This window comes from Vidua macroura, chromosome Z (genome assembly GCF_024509145.1).
Source record: "Vidua macroura isolate BioBank_ID:100142 chromosome Z, ASM2450914v1, whole genome shotgun sequence".
NCBI classification, from domain to species: domain Eukaryota; kingdom Metazoa; phylum Chordata; class Aves; order Passeriformes; family Viduidae; genus Vidua; species Vidua macroura.
This window is the reverse complement of record NC_071611.1, coordinates 38,638,536-38,661,736: the sequence shown is the minus strand read 5'-3', so window position 1 is coordinate 38,661,736 and position 23,201 is coordinate 38,638,536. Positions and strand designations below refer to the sequence as shown.

Genomic DNA, 23,201 nt, shown 5'->3' with positions numbered 1-23,201 from the left:
AACACACTCTGCCACTTCTTCAAATGTCATACTAGATATTTGTAGGAGGGTGCTCATAATTACAAGGCATGTATTACTCTCAGCAGGCCCTTTTCAAATTTAAGTACTTTTTGAGCTTTCCTTCCATCTATTAGTTGTGTCTTTCTATATCAGAAAAAGAAAAAGGCCTTCCCTTTTATTAATGTATTTGAAAAATTCCCAAGTGAGGCTCAGGGTTGTCTTCTGGTGCTTTACCTCCTGTGTGTTATCTCAAACAGACAAAATTATTTTAAAAGCAAGTTTTAGGGTTGTATTTCTTGTTCAGATAGTAGTGAAATTTTGTTCCTTTTTCCTACAAAATTTTACAAATTGTAGTGCAGATTTATCTTGTGTACACATTCCAGTACTACACATAACTTCTTGAAGCCTGTGTAGGATCCTTAAAATTCCACAGCGGAAGATACTTGCTTCCATCTTCAGAAGGTGTAAGTGTGGCTTGTCTTTCCTTGCACGTTCTTCTTGAAACCTAATTATTTCTCTATCTTCACTGGCCAGGGGTTTTGAAGAGAAAACACAAATGACAGCCCTGTGTATCTTAATCTATGTTTTCACAGAATTTGACATCTTTTTAGTAGTCTCTAAGTTTAAATATCTCAGCCAGAGCTCTGGATTAGAGACGCTTCTGCTGGAGGTGCTCTTATGTCAGCCAGTGGTTAAGTACCATTGACTTTATTACTCCCCGAGTCCCTTAATAATCAAGATTCATATTAAAGAACCAAAATAGTCGAAGTAATATGTTCTTACTTTTGTAGCTTTGTCTTTTTCGTCTTATTTTAATTCTTGTACTTATTTGTGTTGTTTAAGGTGGTGTTGGGTGTTGTCTCCAATGTCTCTTTTTGGGGTTTGGTTAGCAGAGTTTTTTAAGTTTTACTTTTGGTTTTACTTCTACTTTTGCTTTGTTGTTGTTTTTTTTAAACTTCCTGCAGGAAGTTTTTTCCTGAAATAAGTTGCTTTTGACATTTAATAGCTTTCAGACAAAAACCTCCATATTAAACAAAGATCAAAACATATTTAAATGTAAAATGCATGACATACAGAACACAGCCTCTATATATGTTAACTTACCAAAGAAAGTTATCATGTGCTTAAACTATGAGGCTTCCCTGTCTTTTATTCAGAATGGAAAAGTCATGCTACTAGAGTGCTAAAGGAAGTTCAGGTCTCTTTGGATGAGATTCCCTAAAAGCTGTGGCAGTGGATGGTTGCCACAGCACCCAGCCCCAGCAACATCTCCGTGCAAGTGTCCATGGCAACAGCCTCGGGCAATGGCTTTGAATGGCGGTTGCCAAGTGTCACGGTCCCTGGTGCAAGCGGGAGTCGTGATGGTTCGTTTTACAGACCTCAGAGTGCAAAAACAACACAGAGGGGATTTTCAATATCAGTCAAAACAAACGCACCTTTTATTGAGTGCCCACAGCAAATGCGATAGAAGGATTAGAAAGGAGATAAAGGACTGAGAGAAAAAGAGTGGGGGAGAATAGCTACCAACGGAGAGACAGAATCCTCGTGGTCCAGCCAATAGACCCAGCTTGTCACATCAGGGAGAATCTCAAAGTCTGTGGTTAACTCAGGGGTCTTTTATAGTCTTCTGCTGGGGTGGGGGGAACAGGACGGTATGTCGAGGGAACAGGTACATGACAGTGGAGAATAAGTCCGTTGAGAACAAATACAGACAGTCCAGTTCCAAACAGGACAGATCAGTCCCAGCAGTGAACAGGACCCATTGTTTCGGGACTGCTTCCCATGGGAAACCTGTCTTAGTCCAGCAAACACATCTGCAGGCAACACTTGGCAGACATCCCTCTTCAGTCAGGCCAGCACCCCTGTGTTAGAATTTTAAGGGTCTCAGTCTCAGTCCTTGGGGGGGGGGCTTCAATCTCTGCCCTTGACGGCAGTCGTGAGGGAGATGAGGGATCTTCCATGGGGGATCACCAGAGTTCTCGAAAGCGAGTGGTATCTGGCCAAGAGGTGGGAAACTCATGGGTTGGGGTATTGTGAAGCAGGTGTAAGGGTACAGAGCAAGCTGTTCCTTGCCAGTCCCTGCTCGAAGCAGTGTACCGTGGCAGCACAGCAAGCACACCTGCAAACAATCACTTGGCAAGCATCCACCTCAACCAGGCCAGAACTCCTGTCAGGGTCTTCTGGGCCTTAGTCTCTGTCCTTGTGATGATCATGGGGTAAAAATGAGGGGAACTTTGGACCGTCTCTTACAGCATGGCACCATCCAGATGCAGCGGAGCAGGGGTTGTCAGGGTCCTGCTACGCTGCCAGGCCTGAGGAGCATCTGTCAAGGTGTCCTGCAGGGAATGATGACAAAAGGCATCCTGCTGTCACCCTGTTTGAGCAGTACTCCTGTGTCAGCTAAAGACTGAGAGAGTCACCAACTCAAACACAGCTGAGAAACCTCTGGGTCATCCTGTATCTAGTGGGTAATATGCACATGCAGGTGTACAGATGTGCAAGTTTAAAACCCAAAAGAGAGAATTTGTACTTTTATATGTTTCTGTGTAAGGAAGAAAATAGAATTTTAATGTTTAAAATTATATTTCTTACATAGTGACTGTGGAAAAAAATGCCAAGGAGCTGCTGGGCTTAATGACCCCCAGTGTAAAGTTCGCAACCTTTCCCAGTATTTTGCCATTAACTGGCAGGAGCTGCACTGTTCTCTCACTGCTTGGTTAACAAAATTAAGCTGGCATTTCAAAATCACAGTAGAGAACTTGGAACGGAATAGGATAGGATAGGATAGGATAGAATAGAATTAGAATTAGAATTAGAATAGAATAGAATAGAATAGAATAGAATAGAATAGAATAGAATAGAATAGAATAGAATAGCTATGGTTGGAAGCAATAATCTAATCCAACTGCCACTTCAAGAGACCTTTTTGCTAATCCAAAGAACATTTTAGGACTGAGCAAAGGTTAAAGCCTATTGCTAATGGCACTGTCCAAATGCCTCTCGAACACTGACAGACTTGGGGCATCAACCACCTCTCCCGGATGCCTATTCTTCTCTGTGATCACCCACAACTCTTACCACAATTTCCTAGTAGTAAGGAAATGCTTCTTAGTATCCAGTCTGAACCTCTCCTGCTTCAGCTCTGAACCATTCCCATGCATCCTGACCCTGGATGCCAGGGAGAAGAGCTCCTCCCTGTGCCCTTCCCCTCCTGATGAGGCTGTGGAGAGCAGTGAGGTCACACCTCAACCTCCATTTCTCCGAAGTGAACAAGCCCAAATACTTCAGCTGCTCCTCACAGAAAGTTCCAGCTTTGTTTTCCTCCTTGGGACATCTTCAAGGACCTTGCCATCCTTCTCCACCTGCAGGGCGCAGCAGGCCCCAGGTGAGGCCGCCCCGAGGCTGAGCCCAGCGGGACCATCCCCTCTCTGGGCCGGCTGTGCCGTGCTCGGTGCTCTGGGATGGGGTTTGTTGGGATGGGGTTTGTCCTCTGGGCTGCCCCAGCACTGCTGACCCACCCTGAGCCACTCCCCTCCCACTTTATTCCTGTGCCTGGTGTTGCTCCTTCCCAGGTGCAGAATCCACCATTTAGACTTGACAAATTTCACCCCATTTAAGATTGCTCAGTGCTCCAATCTACCTAGATCCCTCTGCAAGGCCTCTTGTCCCTCAAAAGAATCCACAGCACCTTCCAGTCTGGATCATCAGCAAACGTGCTACTGGTGAACTCACCTCCAGCATCCAGACCATTGACAAACACACTGAGCAGAAAACACTGTAATTGAACAATGAGGATTTTGTTTGTGTCCATTATTCTTCACTTTTTATTTTCTTAAAGCGACTACTTTGAAGATTTCCCATGCCAGCCACTAACCCAAAATTAAATTAAACAAAGTTATGTTTCTAAACATTTATTCTGTGCACAGTGTAAACAGACATTTGCTTGGGAATGTTAAGTATTTTTAGGAATCCAGGAAACTCCTGGAAAAACATGTCCTGGGCTGCATCCAGAGCCCCATGGGCAGCAGGGCAGGGAGGGGATTCTGCCCCTCTGCTCTGCTCTGCTGAGACCCACCTGGAGCACTGCATCCAGCCCTGGGCTCCCAGCACAGGAGGGACAGGGATCTGCTGTCCAGAGGAGGCCATAAAGATGACTAGAGGGATGGAGAACCTCTGCTCCAAGGACAGTCTGAGAGAGTTGGGATTGTCCAGCCTGGAAAAGAGAAAGCTCTGGGGGGACCTTAGACTCCTTCCAGTACCAGCAGGGGCCTCACAAGAAAACTGGAGAAGGATTTTTTACAAGGGTAGGTAGTGGTAGGACAAGGGGCAATGGGTTTAAACTGAAAGAAGTTCAACTCAGGCTGGATATAGAGAAGAAATATTTTCTCTTGAAGGTGGTGAGTCACTGGAACAGGTGAGAGGCTGTGATCACAAAACCACCAAAAACTACAAAAAAAAACCCCAAAGGGATGGCAAAAATGAGGCAGACTGGATAAAGAAGTAAAATTTACCAACGTCTTCCTCTTCCAAAGTTCTGCAATTTGGTACTTTAGGAAAATCTTAAGCCTTCAAATTTGAACATAAGCATTAACTTCTCTTTCAGCTTTTCAAGAGAAACTTCAGCCCTGAAAAATGAAGCAAGTAAGGCAATTAAACTGTAAACCAGTTTGGATTAGTAAATACATACAGTTGTATTTCAACTGCCTTTACTAGGACATTAGAGAAAATGGGCTTTTTAAAATTTGTTTCTAAGAGGTTGCAATGACTTAACAGATTTTTATTTATTTTGATCCTTGTAACTTCTATGACAGCAGATCTCCTCAATGGTTTTTTAAGGTCTATTTCAAGATTTCTTTAATTTCAAATGACTATCTGCTTCTCTCAAAAAAAGACATTCTAAACAGTTTCCTCCTCTTCAGCCCTAAAAGGGGCATCATAGAAGAGAAATTGCAAAAAAAAAAAAGTGAGTCCATGGAAGCAGCTTGGTTAAGAAATCACTCTTGCTGATCTTCTCACATGTCCCAAGTACTTTGTCTCATTGTTGTGGCTCTCAGGAGCAGCTCTGCATGCCCACGCTCTGCTGCTGTCACAGCTCAGGCAAAGTGTGAGTTCAGTGCTGACATCCCAACTGGGAGGTCTTTAAACTGCCTCCCTGCCTTTGTATTAATGATTTGTGATGCTGTGGATCTGGAGGCACATCAAGAAAGTATTTTCTTTACCACTGTTAAAATGAAATGGACTGACTGCTTTCTCTTCCTTCTCACAGATGGCTGTGGGCATAACAAGACTTCCAAACTTGGCTAAACCAATATTTTTCACAGTATTTTTCCACCACAGAACAGAAAGTGCTTCCTGATGATTTGTTTGCTGCCACTCTGAAGAAACACAATATTACACTTTGGTAAAGTCACAGTTTCATGCTTGGATTGGCTCTTTGAAGGCACTGACCCCTTTCATTTGAAGATGATCAAACCCAGTCCTGAGTTTCACACTCTGGTCAATCCTGTGAGAAAAGCTGATGCAGATTTTGAGGATTGCTAAAAAAAAAAACCATGGCTAGTCTGGACCTCTGAGCCTACAGGAACTGTCAGTTCTATCCCAGCATGTGTGTAATCCTGTAACAGTCTCCCTCTGAATCTTATTTTTTTATGTTTGCCAAGATGCAGCTTCACTTGGAAACATGACATTTTTAGGGTTTTTAACTATTACAGTTTGGGATGACAGTAATTAACCCCTGGGAATTAATACACCTTTGACTTCCATGAAAAATTAATATTTCTTCACTACAGAATAAAGTCACCAGTTGGGAAAAAGTCACCATAGCTGCATTTGTTCAGACATCTCAACTACTTGATGGTCACTGAGCACAGGGGAAAATTTTCTACAAACCGCTGGGGGGTGCTGGAGGAGCTCTGAACAGCAGCATCCTGCAGATGGAGGAACAGCAATATTGTTTTTATCCCAGTAAGTACTTGCCCTGGATCCTCCTGGAGAATAAAATCTCTTGGAACCCAAAGAAGTGGCCCCTCTCACCTCCTTTGTCTCAATCCTCGGTGCAGGACCTTTTCTGCCTCTTTGCCTAGAACCCACTGTTGCCACAGAGGGCTGTGGACCCCTGTGCACACCGCCACCCAGAGAAATCTTGGAAGAGATTTGGGGGCGGCCGCTCCTGGTGCGATCCTGAAGGGTGTGGGCTAGCCTGAGAAGACCATCCAGAGCAAAAGGACCGCATCACGTATGGAAGGAAAAGTACATTTTAAGGAATTTATCTACGCAAGGCTGGAAACAGTGAGAGTTTCCATGCTGCCTAAGAAGGAAACCAATACAGGCCTCAATTTTAAGTAGAACAATTACTAATTTTAAAAACAAAACCCAAACACCAGCAACTATTTGGAAGAGCACAGTGGCTGAGAACTATTCATTTGTCCTCCACATCTGCTATCATAGCCTCAACTGCATTCCAGTCCAGCTTGCTGAGGATGCTCCCTGTGCTTTCAGAAACACTGTCAGTGTCGATACTGCCAAGAGGAGAGAAACTCATGCTGTGCACTGCAGAGGCCTGTTGGGGAAAGAGAAGATGAACTGATCATTGTGCTTCATTCGTGGACAGCAGAAATGATCCCACTCTTTTAAAACATGTCCAAATCCAGTTACGGGTCTGATTATTCTGCAACAAATGCAATCTCTTTTCCTATTAATGCCCTCCCACTAGTGTCTGTTGCCTGGGCAGGTAATGTGTCTCTACAGTTGTTAAAAAAAACATTCCATTTCAAGGCTCCCCTGCTGAAGCCCCATCATTTATGACTCTCTATATCTATCTGACCCACATATTTTGAATAGAGAACCACATTTTAAATAAAGCAGAAGTAAACAAAATGTTAAGTGGAAAGTATCAAATAGTTTATAGAATAATAGGTACTCTACCTGGAACATGGAGTCATGAGTATCTTGAAGTATTCTTTGGATATCATCAGGCACAGTCCAAGGACTCACCACGTCTCGATCAGTGTCAGAATCAACATCTTCTGTCTGAACTGCAGTGGTAACTTGAGAAGGCTTTTGTGTTGAGCTTCTGCTGACTCTGCACTCAGCTGCTGAGGAGAAAACAGGCCAACCATAGCACAGTAACACTTCTTGCACTTTTCACCTCAATCTCTTGAAACTCCTTCAAGAATGGAAGCTTCAGGTTCTAGGAACTGAAGCTGTGTGTAAACCTATGTGAAAGAAGCAAGCTCTGTTATCTAGAACTGATGTGGGTTTATGGTGAGAAAAGGCTGCTGGTTCCTTCCATTCTCATGCTCTGAACTGCCCTCCCAGGGCAGAACACAAAGTGGAACAGGACTATGCATGGTGCCTACATCATCCAAGCTCTGTGGTGCTGTCCCCCACCAAAAGCACATTGCTTCTTATTTGGCAGAGGACTAAACTAAATAAATTCTGAATTTGTGCCTCTTCAGAAGACATGAAACCCATAGCAGTGATGAACTTTGATGAAACCCTTAGCAGTGATGTGATATGCTGGAAAACAGATACAAAAAGGTGCCAGGAAATCAGAGAAAGATCAGCCTGAATATAGAGTTTAAAAAGCGAATATACGGAATAGAGAAAAATTACTTTTCCACATGAGTAGAGCAGATTCAGGAAAAGTGCCTTTCTGCTTATTATTACTTCTCTCAATTTCCTATACTGCCAAGTCAAAAACATTGACCCTTGACTGTCCAAATTATGACAATAGTATAATTCTGGTGTAAGGCAGAATAGAATCAGGCTACAGTATTTTCTAAGTCTCAGAGTGATTCACTCCTCATTCTTTGATCAGAAATTCTGCTGCTGTTAACAAGTACTGTATCTGCTAAAGAATTTGATTAGGAACAATCTTCTGTCGATCCAGACCTACAAAGACAGGCATGGGAAAAAAGTACCACTAAAATCCAAAGAGGATTTTTGTTAAGCTTAGTCAAATTTTTCCATGCTAACATTACAACAAAATGCTATATTAGATGCATATTGTACAGAGGGATAACATAGACAATTCATATTTTAATGAGCTTGGAAAGTAATCAGCATAGAAGGGTAAGGGAGAGGCATAATTCTTGTGTCCTGGTCTGCTAATTAACTTTCTCTCTGTGGGTTTGAAATGAAAGATAAAACTCAAAGCCTCTGTCCCTTGTGATTTCATAACATGTGTTTCAGGAATTCACCAAAATCAAGCACACTTATTTCAGTAATCTGGCTAAAACTGTTCAGAAAATAAACAGAGGTGATATTCCACAAGTTTCTAATTAAAAATATTTTTAAGTGGGGAAAAAATTATGAATTTTATTCTTCTAAACAAATGCTGCATCTGCATCTTATTCCCCCCTGTATTATGTAGCACTACATCACTGTTCTGTGTAACTTACAGTGTCTAGACTTAACAGGACAGTTTGTAGCATTTCTCAGTCTTCTTCTGGAGGTACTTTTCTGAATACAGGCATTCCCTGTAAAGACAAAGTAAGCATTTCCTTTTTTAAATATACTTTTTATAGATCAAATATACTCAAAGATGCTTAGAAATTTTCATCTACAAGTTTGCTGCCTGGATTACACAGTACTCTTGCTATGGCAATTTATGGTATGTTGGATTTAAAAAGAAGTGATAAGAAAAGGTAACTCTCATCACTTAGCAAAACAATAGCAGCAGAATTGCAAAAGCCTCAGGACAGGAAACATCCAGGACTATAAATCTGATTTTTAACACAGATCTCCCTCCCAAAAATCCAGGAGTCACGTGAAGATCCTCTTCAATATGTGCCTTCATTAAAAAAGTTCAGTTCTTACCCCTGGACTGTGTAAAACCAAGAGCTGGGGTGAAATGTTGTACTTTTTGACCAAAACCAGGTTTGGCAGCACTTCTGTTCCTTTCTGCCAGAACAGGACTGTTCAGATGCCCTCTACAACAAGACAAAAAGACCGACACAAAAGATCGTAAATACTTGCTACTGTGTACCATGTACCATTCCTCCACACAACTCAAACCTCACAGGGCATATTCAGAAGAGACATAAAAGCCAGAGAAATCACAATCAGCCCACTTAGCTGAGAACCAGCATCACACACTGCTTGTGGGGCCAGTAAGCTTAACCAGAATCAGAACTGCTGCAATCACAGTGAAGACACATCAGACTGGCTTTAGAGAGAGCCCCTTTAGGTCCAACAAAACTTTTTAGTTAGTAGTTCCTTCCACTCCTAAGTGGATTCCTGCATGATGTTCCTTAGCATGTCTGATTCTGTCTGGGCTGATGCACTTAAACTTCCCTTGGACACCACCAGCAGGCTCTGCACAGCACTGACTACATTCAGTTTAATGTTGTATCCTGGAACAGTAACTAAAAAAGATACCATAGTGAAACAGAGAAGCACAAATATTAAATTAAAGGATTACCTGGTAAGTACAAAGTTCTCCCTATTATTCTGAAAAGCATAAAATTGTCTCTCTAAGAAGAAAAACTACAGTGTAATATACACCTGTATTACACATATACACACATAGCATTAATGCCATCAAACTGAGTAAATGTATCAGTTCATAATACTCAGATACCCTCATCTCAAAAGGAAATAAACAAAGTGTGAAAGTAAAAACAAGTAAAATCCTAAGTAATGGAAAATTAACAAGAAAGATAACAAGTCTAGAGTCTGCACAGCAGAATTTTTATTTGCTTCTAGCTTGTTCTTAGATGCTCTTCAGGCCTATATTGCTGGTTATAGTCTAGTGGAATTCATGGAATCTCTAATGTTGCAGAGGACCTCCAAGATCAAGTACATTACAAGCCTGTCAACCAGACCCTGGCACCAAGTGTCATGCCCAGTCACACCTCCAAGGATGGTGACTCCACCATCTCTCTGGGCAGCCTGTTCCTGTGTTTAACCAACCTTACTGTAAAGGAATTGATGTTGAGTGGAATGGGTTAGGACACTGCTTACAGCACAACTCCTGGGTTGGCTTATTCGGTGCTCCAAAAGGCATTTTTAAGGCTCTCTCCAAGATTTGCAGTACTGGTTTTAACAAGCCTGGAACAGGGACTTGAGAGTCCTCTGATCCAGACAAATTGTATCTTTGATTCCACCAGCGTATGACTTTTTTCTCAAACTATTCCTGTCTAAACTTGCTACAAAATTTGGCGGGTAGTAAATACACACAGAGCAGGTTTAATGCTTAGAGTGTTACCCTGTACTAGATGCCACCTTCCTCCTTCTGTAAGCTTGAGCTGATCTTGTGCTGGACAATGTCCTATGATCACTTGCTTGTGATGCCACTGTTTCAGATGACATTTCATTCACGAGAGAAAGTGCCTGTGATACTCTGATTCTGTAGTGCTCAAACAACATGGCTCTGTGGAGAAATAATATTACAAATTACCTCATGCTGTCACTCATTTCACTACAGCTGGCTTGTGAGTCCTATAAGGCTACATGAAGAACATTTTTTACAAGATTGCACAGAAAATATATTAAGCCTTTTAAGAGATCATTAGCAAACAGAATATTTCTTACCGAAGGGCTTGAGAGAATGAATGAGTAATTGTTGGGGAAAGGAAACAAACAATGATATTTGGAAAGCAACAAATATAGTCAAAGGATAAAAATGTTCAGAGTTTTCCTAAATGGTAAAGGAAACATGAATTATTTATGCTTTTGCTTGAAATTTCATTCATATCTGAAGTGTCATAAGCAATATAGTTAAAACTATCTCTACATCTGTCTAAAGACTGGAAAACTAATATAAAAATAAGGATTTAAAAGCAACTTACTTGTCTTTTTCTTCTTTCTTCTTCTGGAAGGCTCTAATATCCTTTGAAGTAGGTTTATGTTGCTGTTTAAGAAAGTATAAAAATCTTTAACTAATTGTGTACTATGGTCTCATTCCAGTCTTTCACTCTCAAAATGTACTTACTTGACTTGAAAGTTACTGCTTAAGAAACTCTTCAAAAAAAAAACCAAAAAAAAAAAAAACAAACAAAACAAAACAAAAAAACAAAACAAAAAAAAAAAAAACACAAAAAAAAAAAAAAAAAAAACACCCCAAAAAAAAAACCTATATGAAAGCATATGGCCCTATCAGGAAATTCAAGTGAGACTGTCTCTGTAACTTTCCAGTCTCAAAAAATACACTGAAATCCTCCAGTCACATCTTCCATACCTCATATGCTTAAAATATTAACATTCCTAAGGAGATGTCCTCATAGTCAAGCTCAAAGTTTCAAATGACCTCACCTCCAGTTTCCTAAAAATCATGACATGTCCTGATACATAAAACTGGACAAGGTTGCACTTTGACCTGTGTTTGCTAGAGTACAATTTGAAGTCTTTAATTCTTCTTTAAACCAAACCCAAACTGTCCACTGAAAGCTGGGAATCCCTCCACTAATGATTTCAGGGGAAAAGACCATCGCAAAAGCATCAAGTGTATATTAATGGGCTGACAACACAGGAAAGTAGAGAAGCAGGACCCATTTTTCTTAAATCACTTCTCTCCACACATGTGCAGAAGGACATCCCAGGCAGTTCAAAAAGATTGTTTAATCTTTCAGGAGAAATACTTTATTTCACATAGATCTGTTACTCTTTCTGAAAGTGAATACAATGGAATTATTTAGTCACAGGGAACTTGTGTATGTTACATAATTGCTGCTTGGGAGTTAAAATAAGTAGAGCTTCAGCCTGGAAGTATTTACAGCATATCCTAAATTCAATAAGTAGAAAGTATAGAAATATATTTGGTGTTGTCATCTCCTGTAACTCTAGAGCTTCCTGTGACTCAGCAGGGTCTTTTCAGGTCCTGAAGGCATCCAGATGGCAAATGCATATTTTAAGAGTTAATACTGATTTGAAAATGTCTCTTGAACTGCTTTTGTATGGTTTTGAAAATTTTCTAGTATTTCCAGCACAGAAAAATTTCCAGATCAGGCATAAATGTGTTTTTACTAATTACATTGAAAATTTAAAAAATTCTGTGAGTGGACTGTTCATTGAAATCAGCCTTCAACAAAAAAAATTCGTAAGATATAGAATATATCAGATATCTATAAGATATAGAATATAAGGCATATTCTAGCATCTCTGCTGACCCTTACGATTTTTGCATGCACCCCTGTGTGGGTGAATGACAGTGACAGCTGCCCTCAGTATCCCGCCATGTTTGTAAAGTATGCTGGCATCTGAACTCCACTTTTTAAATTCTCTGAGAGGCTTGTAGGAAAATGAAACAAGGTGTAAACACATCTTAAGAACTGCTGGAGCTATCACTCCCTGGAAAACACATCTCTCATCAGTTAATGTTGCAGCTGTATCCATTACAGTTGAGGGCCACCTGCATTACTTTGTAATATACCTGCAGCCAATGGTCACCACTGCAGCCTGTGAAGAACACAGGTGTATTTACTTACCTGACCCAACTACGGCCAGCTCCAGCAAAATGCAATCATACATGTAGAAACCCTATATTACAATAGGAAAAAAAAAAAAAAAAACAACCACTCCCAGCCTTTATATTATCTAACCTGAATAATCAACACTTGTATAATAAGTAACAGCTACTCTTCAATACACCTCTTATTCTTACATTCTTTCTTGGGTTGAATGGTTGATGTTCTTTCTGTCTTTGTTCATTCAGTTTCTTCAAATATTCTCTAATTCTTTCCTTTTGCTTTCTTTTCATCCATGTTTGTATCTCTTTCCTTTCCTTTTCTGTTCTTTGAGAATGCCCAGAAGCAGAATCAAGAACCCTAAGGGCAGATGTAAACAGGAAATAATCTAGCACATCCTGTAAACTGTAAACAATGGCAACTACATGATATAACAAAAAATATTGAAAATCCTTTATAATTCTGACACAGCTGGAAGCATATGTAATGAACAAGAGGGGAAGTTTTCTTCTGTAAAATCCTACTACATAAAATCCTGGTAAACAAGTAATTTTCAAGACATTTCCTAAAATTTTTCTTTCACTTATCACTACATTCAGATAATAGAACTAGAGCTTAAACTGGTGGGAACTGTATCACCAATGCAGCAGACTGGTGACCTGAACAGCTGTATTATTTTGCCTTGTCAGCAATTGATATCACAAACTGCAGTAGGAAATAGCTGTCACTTTGACCTCTCTCAGGAAAGAACACAGCTGATTTTATAACTGCCAGTCAGGAAGGTGTAGAAATCTCCAGCAAGGAGGGGAGCATGACAAGCTGGAATCTGGGGCTGGAAGTTTCTGAAACTGCTGTGCCACTGGCAGGAAACTTCTGTTCTGTCTTTCAGAACTGCTTTAAAAGACCTGAAGGTCTGAACTGAATCTGCTGTATAAAAACAGTTGTGCTCCAGCCTATACCTAGCAGAGAAAGGAAAAAGAAAATGGGAAGGAAAGAATTTCAAAACCAGAATACTAGAATTAGTACATTTGACAATAATGACTAGTAGATTTGTAGCCATTAAAAGCTCTAATTCTAGTCCCATTACCATCAAACCACATACTTGCTTCCATTGTTTACAGGGTGTGAACTACAAGAATAACCAGGGTTAAAATTATTTAAGCAACACACAACAAAAACCAGCTATGGTATTACCTAAAGGTTTTCTTAGCCTGTGCTCTTGCAAAGCCCAGCTCCAGCAGAGAGGTGTCACTTTCTTCCACACAATTATTCACCACATCAGTAACGTCACTCAGACCAGTAATTTGCAGGGGATCTTCTAAAGAGCTTGATGTTAGGTAGGGGAAAAAGTTGTTACTAAATTAATGTTGACCATTCCTGTAAAAACAACAAGCTAAACCCCTTCCTTTTATATTTAAAACAACAATATCCAGGCTGTTTTACATAGAGCCTTTGGACTGAATATTGTTTCCCCACATCTCCACTGGACTAGTACACTTGAGTGAGGACAGAAGGAGCTTTGATGAGGACAGAAGGAGCAAGACCTGATTGTTCCATCAGAAGGATGATCCACAAGTGAAATGCTTGAGCTCTGCTGTGGTGTGTGAACATGGCTGGCCCACAGGAGGCTGAGCCTAGCAGCCAGGAGCACCAGAGGGTATGTATTGCTGCCCATGAGGAGATAAGGTTATAGGGTGCTACCGGTTTCAATGGTACCCAAATCTCAATGATCTTTTGAGCAAGAATTGGTGTCAGTGAGAGCACAGCTTCACCTAAATTCTTCCCATTTCTTTCCTCTCTTTCAATCAATTGCTCCCAGTAAAAACCAAATCTCATAGTTTAGGACTACAAGCTATCAGTATCTGCTAAAGTTTTGCCTCACATTCATACTTCACCTTATTGTAATCACTTCCTATTCCACTTCAGTCACAACAACCAGTTCCACTTAAAATACTAGAAAAATAGGATAAAGCATTCAGTTTACTGCTATGCTTCAAGCAAAGCAATAAAGATGGGTAATGGAGCAGAATGACCGGGAAGAAAAGAAACCAGCTACTCTTTTCTACTGGATGAGGAAGACTAACAGTAGCTAAAAGTAAAAATATATATGTCAGACCATTTTACTTAATGCATAGGTTCTTTCCAGTTTTTAAATCTTCAGGCTGTTTCTTTAAACTTTTCACACAGTAAGACTTTAAAAACTTTCTGGTGATAGCTGGCCTTCATGGAAAACTACCCACAGCAGTTTCATGTATTTTGCTGAAAAAGTGGTTTGCAAATAGAAGAAATAACAAATGCACACAGACATGAGCACCATCTACATTAATAGCTCCAATACTTCTAATTAGAAAGGAACTTTGAATGCTTCTAGAGCTTGTGCATGAAGTAAATCTAACAGGCACCACAAAAGTCAGAGTAAATGCCTGAAATTAGCTAACAAAAGGGGTTTTATTAAGTTTGAAAATTAATGCCTTGATTTTTATAAAGTGATGATTCCACCCTGACAGTCACTTTTTTGGTAAACTGTCAATAACACCAGTCTCAAAATACATACCCAGGACACATATCTCTGCACACGTGAGAACCTGAAACAGAAACAATCCTTATTAGTAATAACTTCGCACTTGTACATACACTAATCATACATATGTTAAACAGACTGTGGGATAAAATATAGAAACATGTCAACCTCAATTGACATTCAACAGTTGACATTAAAAATAAATTAATATTGTACATAAGCTTAACAGCCTGTGAGACAACACGTCATTGACTGCCAAGTGAGCACAGAGGCTCCAGAGAGCAATAATTAACAGCTCCTGGCTTTTGTGGGTAGTTTTGCTAGGAAGATATCGTCACTGTTGACAGTTTTCTGCCATGATCAGCTAACTGGAAATAGTCTGTTCCAATTAATTATACAATGTTTCTTGGAAAATTAATGCTTGACACTTACTTGAGGAATTCAGGTACTCAGAAGAAGCTTGGAATTTAGAAGATGCAACTGAAGAGCAGTATGGCTGTCTTGGAAGGAAGAGTAATGCTTCCTCTCCTAAACTAATCTCTCCATCTCAAAAAATTATAGTTCTAACTTAGTATCACCTATAGTTTTCTTAGCTTGCAAATAAAAAGTTTATACTTAGAAAACTCTATTACTGTTTTCAAAACTTAACTGGCTGTGTGTACTATTTGAGATTCACTTGTGCTATATACAGACACAGGAATCATGTTTTAATACCTTTTAAGACAGATTGCTGTAAATGTGGCTGTCAAATGCACATTCACATGTACTAAGCACATACCACTTTCGGGAGCCTGACTGCAAGCAATGCAGGCAGTACATAGAGAAAATAATACAACTGCATTTTTAACCTCAGGAAACAGGTTACTTGCAGAATGATTTTTCCTCCTCCTTTTAATGCTACCGCAGTCTTCATAATTACAAAAATCAATTTACCCTCAGTTTTCAAAATTATTAGACATCATAAAATAATCTTTCAAGACATAGATAGTAGTTACTGTACAGAGAAATAAATCAATTGATTTTGCTGATGTAGGTTGGATTTAACAGAGATGTCACCTCTCTAGACATAGGCAGGTGACAGAGATGATCAAAACAGCTTTTGGAGGAAGCTTTGAGTGTTCTGTGATACCATAGACATCAACACAGTGACAGGCTTCAGAAACAGGCCCAATGCTGACTATTTTCTTTCAGTAACAGTGAATTTGAGTGCAAGTATGATTCACTGCTGAATTGTCTTCAAAGCTTAGTGATACTGTTATGTCATGTCATAAACTCATTATCAGAGCACATCAACAAAGCCATTCTAAATAATGCAATCTAGAAAGACTTATGCCTGCTTTTAATGAGCTCATTGGCATTATGTAACATTCTGTGTAACAGACATGAGGAAGTATTACAGCATGAAGAAAAGGTTTACTTATTTTTAAAAGATGCAAAGGGGAAAAATATACAATAAAGATTATACCAGAAGGTGACTTCAGACCACTGGGAGACTTAGAAGCCAAGGCTGCAGAGGCAGGTGAGTGTGCATCCGCTGTAGTAGAACTGGGCATAGGATATTTCAAGTTGAAGCTCTCCTTTTGGTCATCTATAACATCTTCAAAATTCATGCCTGTCAAATGATGTTCTGATTCTGTGGGGAAAAAAAAATTGTACTTAGTGAAGACCAATGGCGAATCCTCACAATGCAGAAACTATCCCTTGTATATCTTGATTAGTGGCATTTTTAATTTATCTGTCACCTACAACAGCCTGGATCTGGATCAGCTGTGCCTCCCTGTGAAAGGGCACCTCCAGGACTGTGCTGTATGAACCAGTCCTGGGCACACAAAGAAAATGACCAGACCAGCAGTTGCTCTGTGTGAGTCTAAAGGACATCCTAAATACCGTCTTACGTATGATTACGGATATAGCCGTGATTTGGTTCCACTGCTTGGCTCTGTTTTAACTCCATAAGTAGATTAGACTATGTTCTTGGCACAGGCCAGTAGCTATAAGTAGGTAATACAGAGTTATTTGTTAAATAAACAATAAATCATTCAATACATCTGCTCTAGTAAGCATTTAAGCTGATGTAAGATTTCAATAAAACCAGTAGATATTATAACTCAATATTCAGATTGGCTATCTTTTATTTTATTTGTTTCTGTGGTATTTTTGGGTCATATTTCAGTAACACCTTTAGGGATTGCATTAAATGTCCATGGTAACTAAAATTTATTAAAGATGCATACTGCATTAATAAACTTGCGTGGCAAGTTTATTAGCCTTCTGTTAATTGGACACATACCAGCACCAGTGACTCCAGTAGCTTCAGAGACTGCAGGATGACCACCAAGGTCTGAATCAGCATCCATTTCAGAATCTATTAGCTTCACTAACTGTAAGTGAAACCCAAAAACTAGGTAATGATACTTTCTTCAAGGTATTTCTGAGACATACACCATAGATATTAATGCAAAGTCCACTTCAAATATATTTTTCTTGTCAGAATCTTTTGAACATTTTAATGCAATTTTCTGACTGAAAACAAACAAAAATGTTCAAGAATCAAAGTAGCTCAAGTAGATTAATTTCACAGAAGAATTACAATATTCTGGATACTTACTTTGAGGAAAATACATATAAACACTATTATTTGTTTGAACAGTTTTACTCCTACCAATCATATTATGTTTAAAGTAGCTGAAGTTTTCCAATATATATTTTATCTAAAACCCACAGATATTAAAATACTTCCATCATCTTCATAAGTCTAAAGTTTCAAACTAGAAAATGAAAACTAAAACTAACCCAGAGTGAGACATTTTACTGAGTAATAGTCTCAAAAAGAACAAATCTCATAACTGACATGTAATACATGAGAAATTCTTACAAAAGGAAAGACCAACTAGTATGAACTAAAAAAACAGGGGGAAAAAAAGGGGTTTTCTTCAGGATTTGGCTAGATACCCAGAAGTTTTAAAACCCAGGTGCTATGAAATGCTGAAACACTGGTCCTCAAAACAGGATATACCAAGATTTTTTTTTCCCTACAGTGGTCTTTTTAAAAATCTGACTTAAATAACAACCTTGATGAAGAACGTGATTAAATAATCCACCTGAGTGTAATAACTGTGTGTGACACAATGAGGTCTTTACATTTCTGTGAATCATAGAATACCCTGAGTTAGAAGAGACCTAAAAAATCCATCACAGCCCAATTTTATTTTAATTCCATATTAGGATTTATGAAGATGGCAAAAATGCAAATATTTTATGAAACAAATTGGATCAGGTTCCAGAAATAATCACACAATATTTTGCAGAGGTACAACTGCAGAAGTCTTTGCCAAAAAAGGTCTCCTGCTCAGCCTGAACTCAGTTACACAAAAATTAAATATGTTCTGCCCATTCATTAATAACATCACCATTCTAGCCAACATTTGGTCCATTGTAAGCAACCATATCAGCCAACAGGTTCAGCACTAAATATGAAAGAACATTGTATATACATATATGTAAAACTTCTATTATAATATAGATAATATTTATATATATTATATATAATGTTACAAATATATAATAAACATTTATATACCTATATAAAATATTATTCTCAATATCTTTCAACAGATGCTAAGCAGATTTGAGAACACACTGTTCCAAAATGGAAGTTTTGTCTTTAGTTTAAAAAAAGAAACTGTTTAAAAACCAAGTTAGCACTCACCATTTCGCAATTTCTGAAATCCTGCACCATATTTTCTACAATGGTCTCTAGCATCTGTAATTTCATAAACACTTCATTTTGCTTTGTGGAAAAGTATTCTTTTGCAATTAGTTTGGATGGAAGTCCTGCAGAAGGAAGAATTCCTCCATCTTCATGTGCTGTGTTCCAAGTTACAATATTTGTAGCATAATCTGATTTATCTTTCTTTTGCAATTTGTTTGACACATTATTCTGATGATCATCTTAAAAAAAAAAAAAAGTACCAATACCACTAAATAAACCACAAGCACCTGAATACAGTAAGTAATTAGGCATAAATGTTCCATATCTAATAGGGTGTTTTAGAAGGCAAGAATCATTACAAAATAAGTCAAATGTATCAATGTTTATGTTTAAGACTAAAAAACCATGAGGTTAATTGGGAAAAGGCTGCAGATTTTCTGTGGGAGTATTACAACAAAAGAGTATTACTTTTTCTTGGATTTAAATCTGAAATTATTTACCTTGCTTCTCAAGGGCTCCAGGTGGAACTGCATTAGTAAGAGAAGCTGCTCTGTGATGAAGTTTTGCAGTAGATGGAATTTCAAGCTTCTCATTCTGTTGTGAAGCAGCTATCTCTTCTGCAGACTCAGATTTCATGGGCAAATTGCTAAGGATGTCACTGTCTTTAATGTCAATCACACTGATATACTCCCGTTTATGCTAAACAACAAGATAATGAAGAATTATACAGTATGTGTTTTGAATGAGCTGCTTATAGTGCAGTGCTCACCATTACCTCTTGACATTTGTAGATGATAAGCTTTTTGTTTTGGGAACAAAATAAATATAATTTTCCCTACCATATTACACAACTGACTCAGGCAGATACAAAGAACCCAAATTCATGAAGACAAACAGGATACTTAAAATGCATTTAAGCCATATGTACATTAGATCACTAACCAAATCAGGTGCATCTGACAGAAGGGATGGTAAAGGTTTCTCATTCACTTCAGTGGGGAAACTCAGGTTTAAATACATGTCTGGCAGTAGTATCTCAGAGGAACTGGATGATTCTACAAGGAAATAATAATAGTCAGTATTATATTTACAGTAAAAGTCACAAAAACTTCAGACTATTAAGAAACAGCTCTGCATTCTCTAGAAGATAAGAAAAGCTTTGACTAAGCTGTCATCTAGATTGCTATTAATATCTAAGTCCCTCCTACTTAGGTAAAATAATCTGCATCTTTACTTAATCCAAAGAAATTAGATTATTCAGATGGAAACCTCTAATAAAACTATCTGCAAATGAGTCATGTGATGTAGTAAAATGATCTTCAAATAGAAAAACACTGCTGAATTTTACAATAATGGAAAAATTTGTATGCTCTCTTGGTACCATAGGGAAAATAGTTGGGTACTGAAATCTATGTAAAGTATTCATGGAACAATGCCACTGCAGCTAAATTTCATGTGATCTGTTTTAACATCCTACTGATCAATTCACTTGGTCTACATGACACTAAATCTAAAGATCAAGTGGGCACTAAAATCAAGCTAAAATCCACATAATAAGGATTGGGTTTCAAGAAGTCAGATAAATTAGCATTTTATCCACACCCTGCATTACGCTATCTCAGGTACAAAACCCATGTTAGAACAGTAACACTTTTATAGACTTCCCGAACAACAAATGCAGCCACACCTGATGCAGGAACAGACGTGACCAGCTCATTTTTTTGAACTTTGGAAATCTCATTTCCACCACTGATCCCACAGTCCTGATATGATTTGAGTGCTTGATTGGAAGAAAAAAAAGAAGACCAGAATGCATGAGTTTATGTACAGAAAAGATACCAATGGCATTATCTGAGTGTACATTTCTGATTTGCCAGTTTACAATCAAAGAAAAGTGGAGGAAGAGGAAAAGAAGCAATTTCAGTCAAGTGTGAATCATTGTCTAAAATGCATTTAGATAAAGTCAAGTTAAAACAAGCTTTCAGAAAAAGTCGCAGCAGAACTGACTTACAGAAAGCATGAAGAGACTCTTACATTATTGCATCAGTAATATTTTTAGTTATAATTATTTTAACTACTGCTTTATAATTTATATTCCTTTGTTTTCATTTAATTCTTTTTGAAACAAGAAAACTGCACAAAAATCTGTGTCCCCTTTACAAACCTGCTACATTTTGAAAACTGATCAAATAGCATAACTAATCAAGAAGCAATACCAGAAACAGTTGGTTTCTGTAGATCACCCATGTAGCACTTACCTGGGTCAGTATTAGTACTTGCATCTTGAGTTTCTGCTGGTTTTTTTCCTACAGAAGCCAAATAATGTAGATCTGCTGAGGTAATACTTTCTTTATCCATTGCATCTAAAATGTGGTAATACAAAATAGGTGTCTATTAACGAACTAAAAATCAGACATCTTTGAAAGCAATGATACTAACTCACAATTACAGACTCCAATTTTCTTACTTGTATTTATGACAGATAATTTTAACTTGTCTCTAAGCATATCTCATAAATGATTCCAAGAAAAGTTCATGCTACCAACTTTATGTGAATAAACAACTGACACTTACAATGTTACACTGACTTAAAACCAAGATTCAGTTTAGATATTAGATATTTTAGTATGCTGAACAGTAACAGTCTGCTTCACATTCCAAAAAGAGGGGAGGAACTTTCATGACATGTATGTCTTCATTTCTTTATTGCTGTTTCTACAGAGTTTGCATTTCTTTAAGGCCAAATTTCAGAGAATGAATTGCATTTTGTCCTGTGACAGAACTGAGTATTGTCATGAATTAACATACTATATAAAGAAGGAAATATTTCCACAGGCCTGGTCTTCGTATTGCAGACTAGAAACATCGCATGCATTGAATTTCTTTTACAAGATCTCTAAATTTTGTGTAATTAGAATATGCAGGCAAATAATGTTTGAATAATATAATTTTAAAATACATTAAAAATTTAGGATTAGAAATGTTTACAGAATTATTTTGATTAACCACATGAACAGAAATCACTGTCAACCACAGCTAATTAAATTAACTTGACATACTGTTATTATTTCATTAACTCTATTGTTTGTAAACATAAATACAATATCACTCATTCTGAAGAAAAATTAAAATACTTCTAAAATTCTTGGGAAAACTATTCTGAATCTTCAGATAATTTGTACAAGATCTTAAATTTGCCTGCACCTCTCTCCATACCAATTCCAAAAAAAACGTGTGTCTCCCAAAAATTCTGGACACCTGTTGTACATCCTGAAAGGTCTGGGGAAAGAACCCCTAAGGCAGAAAGCTCTATTGCCCACAGACCACATTATCCTAGTTTTTAATGTGGATTATTGCAGAGTTTTACTGTGAATTCTAACAGACTAATGCTCCTTGATTTTTTTTTTTATTTGCGTACTCAAAGCATTAAAAAGATTTGTACTTGCCCGTTGACATGAAAAAAACATCCTGAATGTAAGATGTCAATTTTGGTTTGTGATCCTAATATAAGGAAAAAAAGAACCATCTTTAAAAACAATTCCAGTGCAGATTAAAGGCTTTCTTGGTGATATTAACTATCCAATATACCTCATATGAGTAATGATTTGGGGAAAAAACAGAACTAACTGTCACTTTTCTCAAAACCTGTTTTAATTCCTCCAATCTATTCCCACTTCGTGGAATTTACTGACTATGTAACATTCTCTTATGTACCTTGCAGTGACATGCAGTATGACAAATTCCTTAGTCCTCTTTGAGTTTATCCTACCCCTGCTGTACCCTGAACATCTCCAGGTCTGGTGAGGGTCTCCAGCTGCTGTGCTGCAGTGAAGTCTCAGAGAAAGTATGGTATAGACCAGAAACACAGCTCTGGGTAGTGATCCAACTGGTAGTGTTCTAGCTTGAAATGTGGTATTTGTAAGGATAAACCCCAAAAGATACCAAAAAGGCTTGATGAAAGCTTTCTTTTTTCAGAGTCTGGAGTGAGACAAAACTGAAATTCCAATGCTGCACATTGTTTCTCTTACTACTAGGAAAAATGTATTTTCTTTTTTGATTTTTAACATTTTTGTATGTATTTACTACAAATGTACATACAGACTTATATCCTATCAAAACAGACAAGTTCATGTTCCAGGAAAAAAAAAAAAAAACAACCTTCACATCCTTTATAAAAATCTATCTCCTGTTTACAGAAAATGCAAGTATATTAATTAAAAACATGCATACTGTTTGTAGAGCCTGGAAGAGAAGTATATTATTGTTTCGTTTATAGTTTTCTCCTTCTTTCTTTCCTGCTAATACTGGAATGGAAAAAGGCTAAGAAAAAACCATAATTCTATACCCCAGTCTCTGATTCAGTAGCCACTGCTGTGTCACTAATACTGATGATGGAGTCATCTGGACGGAAGGACACGCTTGGTTTCTTCTCATCATCCTTCTCTTTCAGTTGTTTCTTACTATGCCTCTTTTTACTGTCAACAAATTAATTATAGGTAAAGAGTAAGAAGTGCTCTGAAATAATAACAATACCTATCGTTGTTTTCTAGGAAATATTACT

At 38.1% G+C, this 23,201-nt stretch overlaps 1 protein-coding gene across 1 annotated transcript in view; it reads right to left on the bottom strand.

The window, feature by feature from the left end:
- Positions 1 to 3,895: 3,895 nt before the first annotated feature.
- Positions 3,896 to 23,201, bottom strand: part of CPLANE1 (ciliogenesis and planar polarity effector complex subunit 1) — a 60,083-nt gene continuing 40,777 nt past the window's right edge. Inside the window, exons 38-55 of the mRNA XM_054002472.1 lie at positions 22,986 to 23,115; positions 22,087 to 22,141; positions 20,899 to 21,003; positions 20,328 to 20,420; positions 19,583 to 19,695; positions 19,141 to 19,339; positions 18,638 to 18,879; positions 17,219 to 17,309; positions 16,394 to 16,561; positions 14,962 to 14,992; positions 13,602 to 13,733; positions 12,605 to 12,767; positions 10,794 to 10,855; positions 10,211 to 10,375; positions 8,821 to 8,933; positions 8,403 to 8,480; positions 6,925 to 7,094; positions 3,896 to 6,559 (exon numbers count right to left, since the gene is read on the bottom strand). Coding sequence (XP_053858447.1) covers positions 6,419 to 6,559; positions 6,925 to 7,094; positions 8,403 to 8,480; positions 8,821 to 8,933; positions 10,211 to 10,375; positions 10,794 to 10,855; positions 12,605 to 12,767; positions 13,602 to 13,733; positions 14,962 to 14,992; positions 16,394 to 16,561; positions 17,219 to 17,309; positions 18,638 to 18,879; positions 19,141 to 19,339; positions 19,583 to 19,695; positions 20,328 to 20,420; positions 20,899 to 21,003; positions 22,087 to 22,141; positions 22,986 to 23,115 — 2,251 coding nt within the window. The 3' untranslated portion in view covers positions 3,896 to 6,418. The remainder of the gene's footprint in view (positions 6,560 to 6,924; positions 7,095 to 8,402; positions 8,481 to 8,820; positions 8,934 to 10,210; positions 10,376 to 10,793; positions 10,856 to 12,604; positions 12,768 to 13,601; positions 13,734 to 14,961; positions 14,993 to 16,393; positions 16,562 to 17,218; positions 17,310 to 18,637; positions 18,880 to 19,140; positions 19,340 to 19,582; positions 19,696 to 20,327; positions 20,421 to 20,898; positions 21,004 to 22,086; positions 22,142 to 22,985; positions 23,116 to 23,201) is intronic.